Source organism: Myotis myotis, unplaced genomic scaffold (assembly GCF_014108235.1).
Source record: "Myotis myotis isolate mMyoMyo1 unplaced genomic scaffold, mMyoMyo1.p scaffold_m19_p_5, whole genome shotgun sequence".
In the NCBI taxonomy this organism is placed as follows: Eukaryota; Metazoa; Chordata; class Mammalia; order Chiroptera; family Vespertilionidae; genus Myotis; species Myotis myotis.
The window spans coordinates 99,674,697-99,684,982 of NW_023416357.1; the positions used below are offsets into that span (position 1 = coordinate 99,674,697).

Consider the following 10,286-nt stretch of genomic DNA (forward strand, 5'->3'; position numbering starts at 1 on the left):
CAATTCTTCCACTCTCCAATGCCACAGTAGCTGTGACAGCCACTGGAGCGGGTAGAGCAGAGCTGGAGTGCTTTCGGAGTTTCATTCCAAAGAATTGGCATTACTAGACTATCTGATGGTTCCCTTGAAGACATGCTTATTACAAGACTGTATTATACTAGTAAGACTCAGGCTTATCTACTCAACACCAAAAGTCCTCTCGTTGGAGGACGTGTATTGAGAATCATACGGGGAAATGTTTTGATTTTGCAGCTGTCTGAGGTATTGGATAACAGCTTGGGTGAAAGATTAACCACAAAGCTTAAAAGGAAAATCTGGGGAAGGAGATGTCCATAGGAGCTTTGAAAAGCTCTGACTTATCCTGGGAATCTAAGCAGCCACATATGTGCTCAGGGCTGTGTATGGTCAAGAGTACCTGAGAGTACCCCCGATGATCTTGGGTTTTGAGCAAGCAGGAAGCAGAGGCTGGGCCAGCATTGTCATCTGCCTGGCTGATGCTGAACATGTGCCCCAACAAGCACACAGAGCTGTTGGGCAAAGACTGGGAGATTTATTGGTTTTGGTGTTTAGGAGATCTCTGTCCAGCCCTCAGCTGATCACTAAGCTAACTGAGTAGAGACTTCAGTAGCCACAGACCAGAAAGAATACAGACAACAAACCCCAGAGGGAGGAGAATTAGATCTCCAGAGCTGCCTCATGAAAATGTCCAGTTTTCAACAGAAAAAATGTATGCAGAGAACAAGGAAGAATAACTAATAAATAGTGAGAAAAGGCAATAGGAGAAGCTGTCCCTGAGGAAGTCCAGACATTGGACTTGTTAGTTAGACAAAGACTTTAAATAAGTTTTTAAAAATATGTTCCAAGGGCTTAAGGAAACCACATCTAAATAGAAAATATCAAGAAAGTGATATAAATAAAAATGCACTAAATAGAAATTCTGGAATTGAAAAGAATAATAACTGAAATGAAAATTTCACTAGAGGGGCTCAAGAGCAGATTTGAGCACACAGAAGAATCAGAAAACTTGACATAGACCAACTGAAATTATCCAGTTTGAGAAGTAGAAAGAAGAATGAAGAAACATGAGCAGAAACCTGTGAGCCACCATCAAATATACCAACATGCATATATGGTGTTCCAGGAGAAGAGGGAGAGGAAAGCAGAAAAAATGTTTTAAAAATAGCCAAATCTCCCCAAATTTAATAGAAACATGAATCTGCACATCCAAGAAGTTAAATAAACTCTAAGTAAGTTAACTCAGGTCCACACCTAGACCAACATAATCCAACTGTCAAAAAAACACACAAGAGAATCTTGAAGGAAGAAAAATGACTCATTACCCCGAAAGGATTTGCAATAAGATTAACAGCTAATTTCCCCATCAGAAACCATAGAAACCAGAAAGACATCTGACGACATCGTCAAAGTACTGAAAGAAAAATAACCAAGAATGCTATATTCAGCAAAAACTGACCTTCAAAAGTGAAGGAGAAATTAAGGCATCCCCAGGTAAACAAAGTCTAAGAAAATTTGTTGTTAGCAGACCTGTCCTTCAAGGAAACACTAAAGGTGTCCTTCAAGCTGAAATGAAAAGACACTAGATCCAAAGACACAAATAAGTGTCCCTGGACTCCCTACTCTCTCTCTGAGGGCACAGGGAGGAGGGGCAGAATGGGCTTCTGCCTGCACTCAAGTCACTGTCCCACTGCTGAACTTGGGGGATCAGTAGGGCTCAGATCTCCTCCTTAAAAGAGATCTCACGGCCCAACTGGTGTGGCTCAATGGTTGAGCATTGACCTATGAGCGAAGAGGCCACAGGCACAGGCCCAGGTTGCGGACTCTATCCCCAGTGGAGGGCATGCAGGAGACAGCTAATAAGTGCTTCTCTCTCTCCCTCTCCCTTCCTCTCTGAAATTAGTAAAAATATATATTTTTTAAAAGCGACCTCACAAATGCACACTCAGCAGGAGAAAAGTGGCTCCACCTTGCATCATGTGCCTTTTTTTGTCCCCATGTCTTTGTGACCTGCCTGTTTGCCAACCTGTCCTGGCCTCTCTGTCCACTAGGACCTTGCCACACTGTTGGAGCAGATAGGGTGTCTGAAGTACCTGCAGCTGTTTGAGGAACAGGACGTGGACCTTCGAATCTTCCTGACCCTCACTGAGAGCGACCTGAAAGAAATCGGCATCACGTGAGTCCAGGGCCATCTGGCTGCATGCCCCTTGTCTCTGGGACCGTCTGATGTTGCAGCTTTCCAACATTTGGAGAGAGAGTTGCCCTCTCTAGAGGTCAGCTGTCTTCTCCATTCTTAGACGTACATGGCCTGAGTCTTGTGGCTTCTCAAGCTGGCCTGGCTCAGTGCTGTATTCAGGGAACCCAGACACTTTCTGCCTGTTCACTTTTGAGAACTTTCCAAGTTGGCAAACATAGCCTGGAGCCAGCTGGCTAGTTTCCTCCTTAGTGACAGCAGCAGCCCGGCTGGGAAGGGGACCAGGTGCAGGGGGGCTCCAGTGAGATCACTTCTCACAACCCTTTGTTTCTGTCCTCTGGCTACTCTCCCTCTTCAGGGATCTTTCCTAGGGAAACCATGGTCTGTGGAGCTTTCAGGCACATGCAAAGGCTGATCCAGGTTCTTTTCTCATCCCCGACAGGTTGTTTGGACCCAAGAGGAAGATGACTTCTGCCATTGCCCGCTGGCACAGCAGTGCCCGCCCCCCCAGTGACGCCCTGGAGCTGGCCTACGCCGATAGGCTGGAGGCTGAGATGCAGGAGCTCGCCATCCAGCTGCACAAAGTAGGTGGGAGGCAGGGGGCGGGAGGGGACATGCAGAAATGGCAAGAGAGGTGTCTGGAGACACACACCTGCAGAGAAGGACACCGATAGGACAGTGAGGGCAGAAAGCATGACAGCTCCTACTGTGACGGGGAGATAAGCAGGCAGGCCCGCAGGAAGAAGGCCCAGAAAGGTATGGGCCATTCGGTGGAGGTCAGGCGGACATCCACAGGAGAGAAGAGAGAGGGTGAGGCCAGAGAACAAGAGGCTGGCGTGGACCCCAGTGGGCTCACAGGAAGGGACCCAGAGCAGGGGAGGCTCCAAGGTAGAAACAGGCCTCCCATTCCAGGAGAGAGACAGGTGCAGAGAGAGGATGGGGGTGGTTCCCGGCCATGGCCTGGGACCTGTGTCTCCTGCATCCTTGGCCCACCTGCCTGCCCCATCTGTCGGCCCGCCAGCCCCACCTCCACCTCTCCCTCTCCAGCGCTGTGAGGAGGTGGAGGCCATGCGGGGCCAGGTGTCCCAGGAGCAGGAGCTACGGGCTGTGGTGGAGAGCTGCCTCCTGGAGCAGGACAGCACCCGCAAGGACATCCTTGCCCAGCTGCAGGAGACCTGGGCCCTGGCCCAGGATGCTGCTCTCATCCTGGACCAGCTACAGTGAGTAGGCACCTGAGCTAATCGAGTTCCCTCCAGATTCTTCAATCAAGGATTTGCTTTCAGGGCCTCCTGAGTCACTCCTTGCCTGCCCCCCCATTCCCCACCCCCCACCCCATTTCATTCTAGCTGTTCCTCCCTACAATGTAGACCAGGCAGAAGTAGGGCCATGAAAATCTGCATACCTCACACAAGCTCTCTGCCTTCACTCGGGCGAGAGCTTGTCAGTGTGGGTGGGTGTGGGGGTGCTTGCCAAGCCCAGGAAGGTGGGCTGTGGGGACACTCGAAAGTGGGGATGTCTGCCGTCCCCTGCCCTCTGGGACCATGGAAGGCAGTTGCCAGGCTTTCCCCTTACCAGCACTTGGTCTTGTGTTCTGCAGAGCCTGTCAGGCTGAGCTCTCAGTCCGAGTGAAGCAAGACGAGTCCCCTCTGGGGGCCACCCTAGGCCCAGCCCTCCCTACAGCTGGTAAGGAGAGCAGTGTCCTGGGCCAGAACTGGGCAGAGATGCCGCCTCAGGCTGGGTTTTACCACGTCTCAATGGTTATCACATTTACACTCCCCGGTCCCCTTGCAAACACAATCCCAGACTCTAGGGTGAGGGCACCCTGCCCTCCTCAGCCCATTTCCTTAATGTCCCTCCTGGTGGTTGGAAGCAAAGCCCTTGGGCCATTGTGACTGTGCTATCCCAGACCTCAAGTGACCTCTGCAGCCTCCAGTTGAAGCCCAGGCTGGGTGCACCCCAGGGCATAGCCTCATGGGAGGCCAGTGACACCCCCCCCCCACACACACACACACACACACGCTTTCATTCCTGGGGCCAGGCCCTGACCAGCAGTTACTGCTTTGGGTAAGCAAGCAGAACCTGTTTTGATGTAACAAGGGGGTCACACAGGCACTGACAATTGGGTGGGACTCCTGGTCACAACAGTTCAGGACAGAAGCAGGGCCTGTGAGCACAGACCCCAGGCTCACCCAGCCTTCTGCCCCATAGACTCCAAAGGCTGGCAGGCCTCCCTGCAGGCCCTGAGCCTCCCCCAGCTGTCGGGAGCATTGGAGGACCGAGTCCATGAGATGGGTGAGTCTCTGGGAGGGCAGCCAGTGACCCTCGCCCCCGCCCAGGGACCAGACAGGAGTAACAGGAAGAGCCCTTAAGTTTAGACCCCTAGGGCAGCCCCACTACAACCTACTGACCTTCCAGGTCATCCATTCCTAGTGCCCCCGAGGCACCCCTTCTTCCCATTGCTGCCCACACTTGCAAAGCAGACTCTATTCCCATCTTCAGGGCGAGTGCTGTGCTCGGTGACCCAGGGCCTGGAGAAGCTGCAAACGCTGAATGGGAAAGAGAACTGGCGGGAGCCTTAGTCTGAGGGATGGTGAGTATCAGCCCAGGACCCAATCTGGGACAGCAGGGTCCACTGGGAACGCCCACTTCAGCCCTCCCTTTTCCTTCTCAGAATCTGACGTTGGGTGACTGATCCACCCTGAAGCTGTGTGCCCGGAAGACAGGAGGGCGGTGAGTGGGCAGTTGCAGCAGCCCAGGCCCCAGCTGGGGCCAGAGGATCGGCCCTCGGGAGCAGCTGGCAGAGAGACAGGACCAGGCTGTGGCTGGTTCCAGGCAGCAAGGCCCCCACAGAAGCAGGACAAGGGCCTTGCCCTGAACCTGGTGGTAAGGCCCAGAGCAGACAGGACCTTGGGGAGAGAGGGTGTCCCCATATACCACAGGTGCCACTCAGATTTGCCCTGATGGGTGAGGACGGGCGTCTGGGCAGCATGTCATTTGCTGGAAAATAAAATGTAAGATCAGCTGGTGAGGGGCTCAGTTCTGGTCACACATGTAGTACTGGCTAACATAGCAGCAAGGGGAAAGCCATGCCAGGACCCCCAGCTCCAGTGACTGGCTGGGGCCCAGGCTTCCTCGCCAGGACAGAGAATACTGTACTTATGGGGGTGCTGACTTGGTGATCCCTCCTGCCCTATGGTCCCCAGCAGTTAGGGCTTTTGCTCAGAGCCCCCGTGATTCAATAGAAGCTACCTGGAGAGCCAAGCACACCCCATGCCCCAGGAAATGAGAGCGGAGCAAAGTACAGGTATTTTATTTACAGAGTGGAGTGCCTTCGCCCAGTGTGGCTGCTTCATCAAGGCTCTAAGGTGGAACAGGTGCCCAGGCTGGGCAGGGAGCACCGCTTTTCTTAGGCTGGGTAGGCACTGTGGAGACTTTCCAGTAGCTTCACTGAGTTTAGCCAGACTTGGGGCCATAGGAGACTGCCAGTGGTGACCTTCCTGCCTGTGGTGGCTCTGCTGTTGTCATTCTGCACACTTGACGGGTATTTCCAGACCATCTCTGGGAGCTGCCTGTAGACCATACTGGGAATGGAGAAAGGGAGGCTTTCAAAGCACAGGAAAGAGCAGCAGGCTCAGCCTAGCGGTACAGCCACCGGGATCACAAAAGGGGCCTCTCTGGACGGTCTCAGCACAGAAGCCCAGACCAAGCCGACAGCCCAGAGAGGTCCGTGGCTGGTAGTGCCACAGGTGAACAGGGAGGTGGACAGCACCCCGCCTCAGACGAGGTCTGTGACAGCATAACTCTGAGTGGGGCCAGTGCCTAGACTTGGCCCTGACCTTAAGTCTTAGGTAGTGAGAGAAGGAAGGGGACAACCTCCTGTGCCCTGCCTTGAGCCTGCAGTCAGGACCAAAGAACAGAGCAGCAGAGGAACCACTTTCCTGTCCCTTCAACAACTCCACCTATTAGCTGGGCCCATGACCCTGACTGCCCTTGGAGACCAAGCACCAGTGAGGTCAAGTGAAGCCTCACCTGTAGTTCATACAACACAGAAAAGGAAATCTAAGCCAGTAAAGCTAACAGCTAAAATTAACAGCACAACATCCTACCCAAACTGGCTCTCCTCTAGGCCCTGAAGCTGGCACAGAGGGCAGGATGCAGGAATGAGTCAACTGAGCCAAAGGCACCCCCCTTGAGAACCAAGTTCTCATTGGTCTAAGTGTCTGTGCAACCACCCACTTGGAAAATCAGGCAGTGCCTGTGCCTCCACCAGCCCATGAGACTCTCAGGTGGGTTTGAGCCTCAAGGTGGTTAAGAATGTCCTGAGCCTGGACAGCCAGGCCCACCACCCCCAGGCCACCCACTGACCAACCTGAGAAGGTCCCACCTGGCCCTGTGACTGCTTGAGGCAGCAGAGATGATAAGATGCCCACTGGCCCCATGCAGTCAGAAAGGGTTACACACACAGAAACACGCTAGAAGACACTCCCACAGGACTTCAGGGCCCTCAGCCCTGAACACAAGCCAGGGGAGGGCAAAGACGCAGTACAGGAGCAACCTCAGGAAGAAGATGGGAGCAGCTTCTCCAGGGCCTTCTTCTGCTTCTCAGTGGCTGCAGCCACAGCTTCAGCCAGCTTTTCCTCGGGCATCATGTTGAGCACCTTGAGGGCGAAGAGGAGCTGGTACTTAGCCGTGCTGATGAAGGCATTGCTCAGGAAGTTGGGAAAGCCACCAACTCGGTCCTTCTGGGTGTACAGCGGGACCCGCACCAGTCCCAGCACCTGCACAAAAGGGGACCAGAGTTGGGGCTGGGCCCCCACACCAGAAGCACAACCCTGTTAGGAGGGGCCTGTAAGCTGCTAGGCCAGGGGAAGGGAAAGCAGGTTGCCAAGGACAATGGGAGACCGCGGCAGGGTCTGGTGAGGCAGAAGCCAGCCAGCTCCTTTGGAGCAGTGCAGCCCTCTCCTCCCCAAGCAAATTTCAGGGCCACCTCATGCACTCCCCACCCTTTGCATCCTCATGTTCCAGCCTCCACCCGCTGGCAGGAAGCCCCCCAGTCCGCATCCCATGCTCCCTCTTGCAGCAGGTGAATCCCCAACACAGCAACTGTCACTCCCAGCCCTTCCAGACCCTAACACCCCCAAATCACAAGAGCCCTCAACCCCTGCACCACGCGAACCCAATCTTCATTCCCAGTTCCCCTTTCTGCTCTTCAACTTCCCACCTCCTCGAGCAGGTCCCGCCCCATCCCATCACCCCAACCAATCCCACTCCCCACCCCCAGGATTGGCAATGGCAGGCAAGGCGGATGGAACACAGCCCCGAGGGAGCCCCAGCCTCCCACCGGCACCTCAGGTCCCTCTCGCTACCCCGAGGCTGCAGTCACCCCCCACCCAGCCCTGCCAGGGGACCCTCAGGAGGACGTGTTACCCATCGGTGCCTTCCGCAGGGCCAGAGCCAAACCCCGGGGTGGGGGGCGGGGCCCGGGCGGCGGCCCCACCTCCAGGCCGTGGTCGCGCGAATGAACCGCGCTGATCTCCACGGCGTGCAGCTGCTCCAGCGTCAGCTGCCGCGCGTACAGGTGCGCCACGACACGGTGCGGGCCCTCGGTCAGGTGCGAGCTCAGGTAGTCGGCCTCGGTGAGGCGCAGGCAGCCCAGGCCCAGGCCCAGCACCCGGTTCAGTCCGTCCTCCAATGACCAGAAGCGCCGGTCCACGAAGCCTCCGGGGAAGCCCAGCAGCCCGTCGAAGCGCATCTGCATCTACAAGGGAGCGCCGGGTCACGGGCGCGGGTCCGAGCGACGTCCCGCCCACGTCCGCCCGCCCGCGTCCTCACCAGCACCGAGAAGCGCATGGGGATGCGGCCGAAAAGCTGCCCGGGGTTGGCGGCGTACAGCATGGCGTGGCACGAGTGGCTCCAGCCCGGCCCCAAGCGCATCGCCTCCACCCGGCTGATCTGCTTCAGCTCTGGCACCGCAGCCGACATCTTGTTACTACCCCCCGCGCCGCGGCGCCTCCCCTTAAGTGCGTGCGCTGGCCCGCCCCCGCCACACTGGCCAATCCGCGGGCAGCGGCGCCCCCTCCACCAATCGCTGACGCGCATCGGGACAGAGCCCACCGCGACGCGTCGTTGAGAGGCGCAGGGGCGTGTGCAAAAGGAGGGACGGCGCGCACCGCGGCCGCACCCAATAGCCTCCGAAACCGGATGCCGGCCCAGCTGCGGGCACTCGAAACCACAACGCCCGGCAGGCAACGCGCGAGCCGAGCTCCACCTCCGCCTGCTGCGTGCGGAGCCTGCGGGGATGGGGCAGTGAGCAGGGCAGCGGGGTCCTCCGAGACCACGGCGCCCATGGCGAGGCCTTCCCCCAGCGCCTCCTGGGGCACGTGGGCGCCTCCTGCCTCTCCCTCCAACCCTTCCCTGCAGGCACGCCTCACAGCCCTGGGCGCCTACACCTGCAAAGCACATCGGTCTGCCTGACTCCGTATCAGCACGAAGGGCCTGGGGAGCTCCAACTGCCCCACAGGGCGAGTCCACGCGCAGACCTGGGCTGGGGGCAGAGGACGAGAAGCCACAGACTCCCCACACCCAGTTGGCTAGGGCCAAAGTGACTTAAGTCCCGGGCTGGGAGCTTCCGGGCCCAATGCCCCGTGTCCTCCAAGTCAGGCCCCAGATGCCAGGTACTGTTGGAGGAAATAGGGTCTCCCCAATTTCCGAGGAGGAGGAGGACCTTGGGCTCATAGGGGCAGGCCTTGCCGAAGGGCACTCGACAGTTGGCGATGGAGCCAGGATCCTACCCTAGAGCTCCACCCTGTCTCTTGCCCAGTGTCCACGACAGAAAACCCGCCTTCTGCCTCAGGTACTTACCCCACGTTTGTGCAGAAGGAAGCCGCGGGGGTTCTGAGTCCTGGTGCCACTCACTCCACCTACTGGCCCAAGCTCCACGTGCCTCCCCATGGTGAGCATGGATTTGCTGAGTGAAGCAGCTCAGGATGGGTACCACGGGCACAGCCTTGGAGTCTGTGGCACGGGGAAGGCTGCCCTGAGCAGGGCTGAGGAGGAGAGGAGAGGAGGCCGAGGGCAGGCAAGGGTTGGTAGGATCTACCAGAAACTGGTATGTTTGGCCCGTGGTGTATTCTATCAGAAGATGTGGGAAATAAGGACCCAAAGAGGGCGGCCCTCTCCCCAGCTGTGGCCTCTGCCAGTCAGCGCTCAGAGGAGCAGCTGCAGCTGACAGGCCAGGTCCCAGGCCAGTATCTGAAGGGGAGAGGTCCCTGAGGGGAAGGGCCCAATCAGACGACCCTATCTCCAGGCGGCAGGGCATGACCCAGGGCCAGAGTGCAGCAGGGGGCACAGAGGAAAGGCACCCTGTGCCCAATCCCTCCCTGACACCAGACGTGAATGAACAAGGTGGGTCCATTTGGGGAAGTAAGGAGGGAGATCCAGTGTAGCCCATGCAGGAACACATCTGACACTGAGCATCTTCCTACCCTCACTGGCACAACCAAGGTGGCAGTCCGTCCTCAGGGCAGGGATTGGCCAGCCAAGTGCACTGTTTCCATTCTCTAGAGCAGTGATGGCGAACCTTTTGAGCTCAGCGTGTCAGCATTTTGAAAAACCCTAACTTAACTCTGGTGCCGTGTCACATATAGAAATTTTTTGATATTTGCAACCATAGTAAAACTAAGACTTATATATTTGATATTTACTTTATATATTTAAATGCCATTTAACAAAGAAAAATCAACCAAAAAAATGAGTTCGCGCGTCACCTCTGACAGCGTGTCATAGGTTCACCATCACTGCTCTAGTGCCTGAGCTGAAGAAGGGCCCAGTGGCCCTGGCCAGTGTGGCTCAGTTGGAGTGTTGCCCAGTAAACCAAAAGGTCATGACATACCTGGGTTGTGGGTTTGATCCCTGGTCTGGGTGCATGTGGAAGGCAGCCAGTTAATGTTTTTCTCTCACATGGTTGTCTCCCTCCCTTCCTGTCTGTCTAAAATCAATAAACATATCCTTGAGTGAGAATTAAAAAAAAGAAGGGGCCTGGCGGCGTGGCTCAGAAATTGAGCTTTAACCTATGAAC

The 10,286-nt window shown here is 56.2% G+C and overlaps 2 protein-coding genes across 23 annotated transcripts in view; one reads left to right on the forward strand and one right to left on the reverse strand.

The window, feature by feature from the left end:
* Positions 1-5,237, forward strand: part of ANKS3 (ankyrin repeat and sterile alpha motif domain containing 3) — a 32,232-nt gene extending 26,995 nt beyond the window's left edge. For 14 of the 17 annotated variants that reach the window (XM_036308643.1, XM_036308638.1, XM_036308641.1 and 11 more), the window contains 7 exons: positions 2,067-2,191; positions 2,652-2,793; positions 3,257-3,429; positions 3,807-3,892; positions 4,418-4,501; positions 4,709-4,799; positions 4,881-5,237. In XM_036308643.1, coding sequence (XP_036164536.1) covers positions 2,067-2,191; positions 2,652-2,793; positions 3,257-3,429; positions 3,807-3,892; positions 4,418-4,501; positions 4,709-4,788 — 690 coding nt within the window. In that variant the 3' untranslated portion in view covers positions 4,789-4,799; positions 4,881-5,237. The remainder of the gene's footprint in view (positions 1-2,066; positions 2,192-2,651; positions 2,794-3,256; positions 3,430-3,806; positions 3,893-4,417; positions 4,502-4,708; positions 4,800-4,880) is intronic. The other 3 variants (XR_004967463.1, XM_036308642.1, XM_036308644.1) reach the window with 3 other exon arrangements.
* A 266-nt stretch (positions 5,238-5,503) lies between these two features.
* NUDT16L1 (nudix hydrolase 16 like 1) lies at positions 5,504-9,801 on the reverse strand. 6 transcript variants are annotated; one of them, XR_004967465.1, is made up of 4 exons: positions 8,042-8,365; positions 7,637-7,967; positions 6,765-6,987; positions 5,504-5,790 (listed from the first exon to the last, which is right to left on the reverse strand). XR_004967465.1 is itself a non-coding variant. In XM_036308653.1 (4 exons), the coding sequence occupies exons 1-3, from the start codon at positions 8,306-8,308 to the stop codon at positions 6,766-6,768; spliced, it is 750 nt and encodes a 249-aa protein (XP_036164546.1). In that variant the 5' UTR covers positions 8,309-8,352; the 3' UTR covers positions 5,504-5,790; position 6,765. The 6 variants fall into 6 exon arrangements, 4 of the variants coding, with proteins under 4 accessions (XP_036164546.1, XP_036164547.1, XP_036164545.1 ...); XR_004967464.1 differs by having other exon boundaries at positions 6,671-6,987; positions 7,707-7,967; positions 8,042-8,354; XM_036308653.1 differs by having other exon boundaries at positions 7,707-7,967; positions 8,042-8,352.
* Positions 9,802-10,286: the final 485 nt, after the last annotated feature.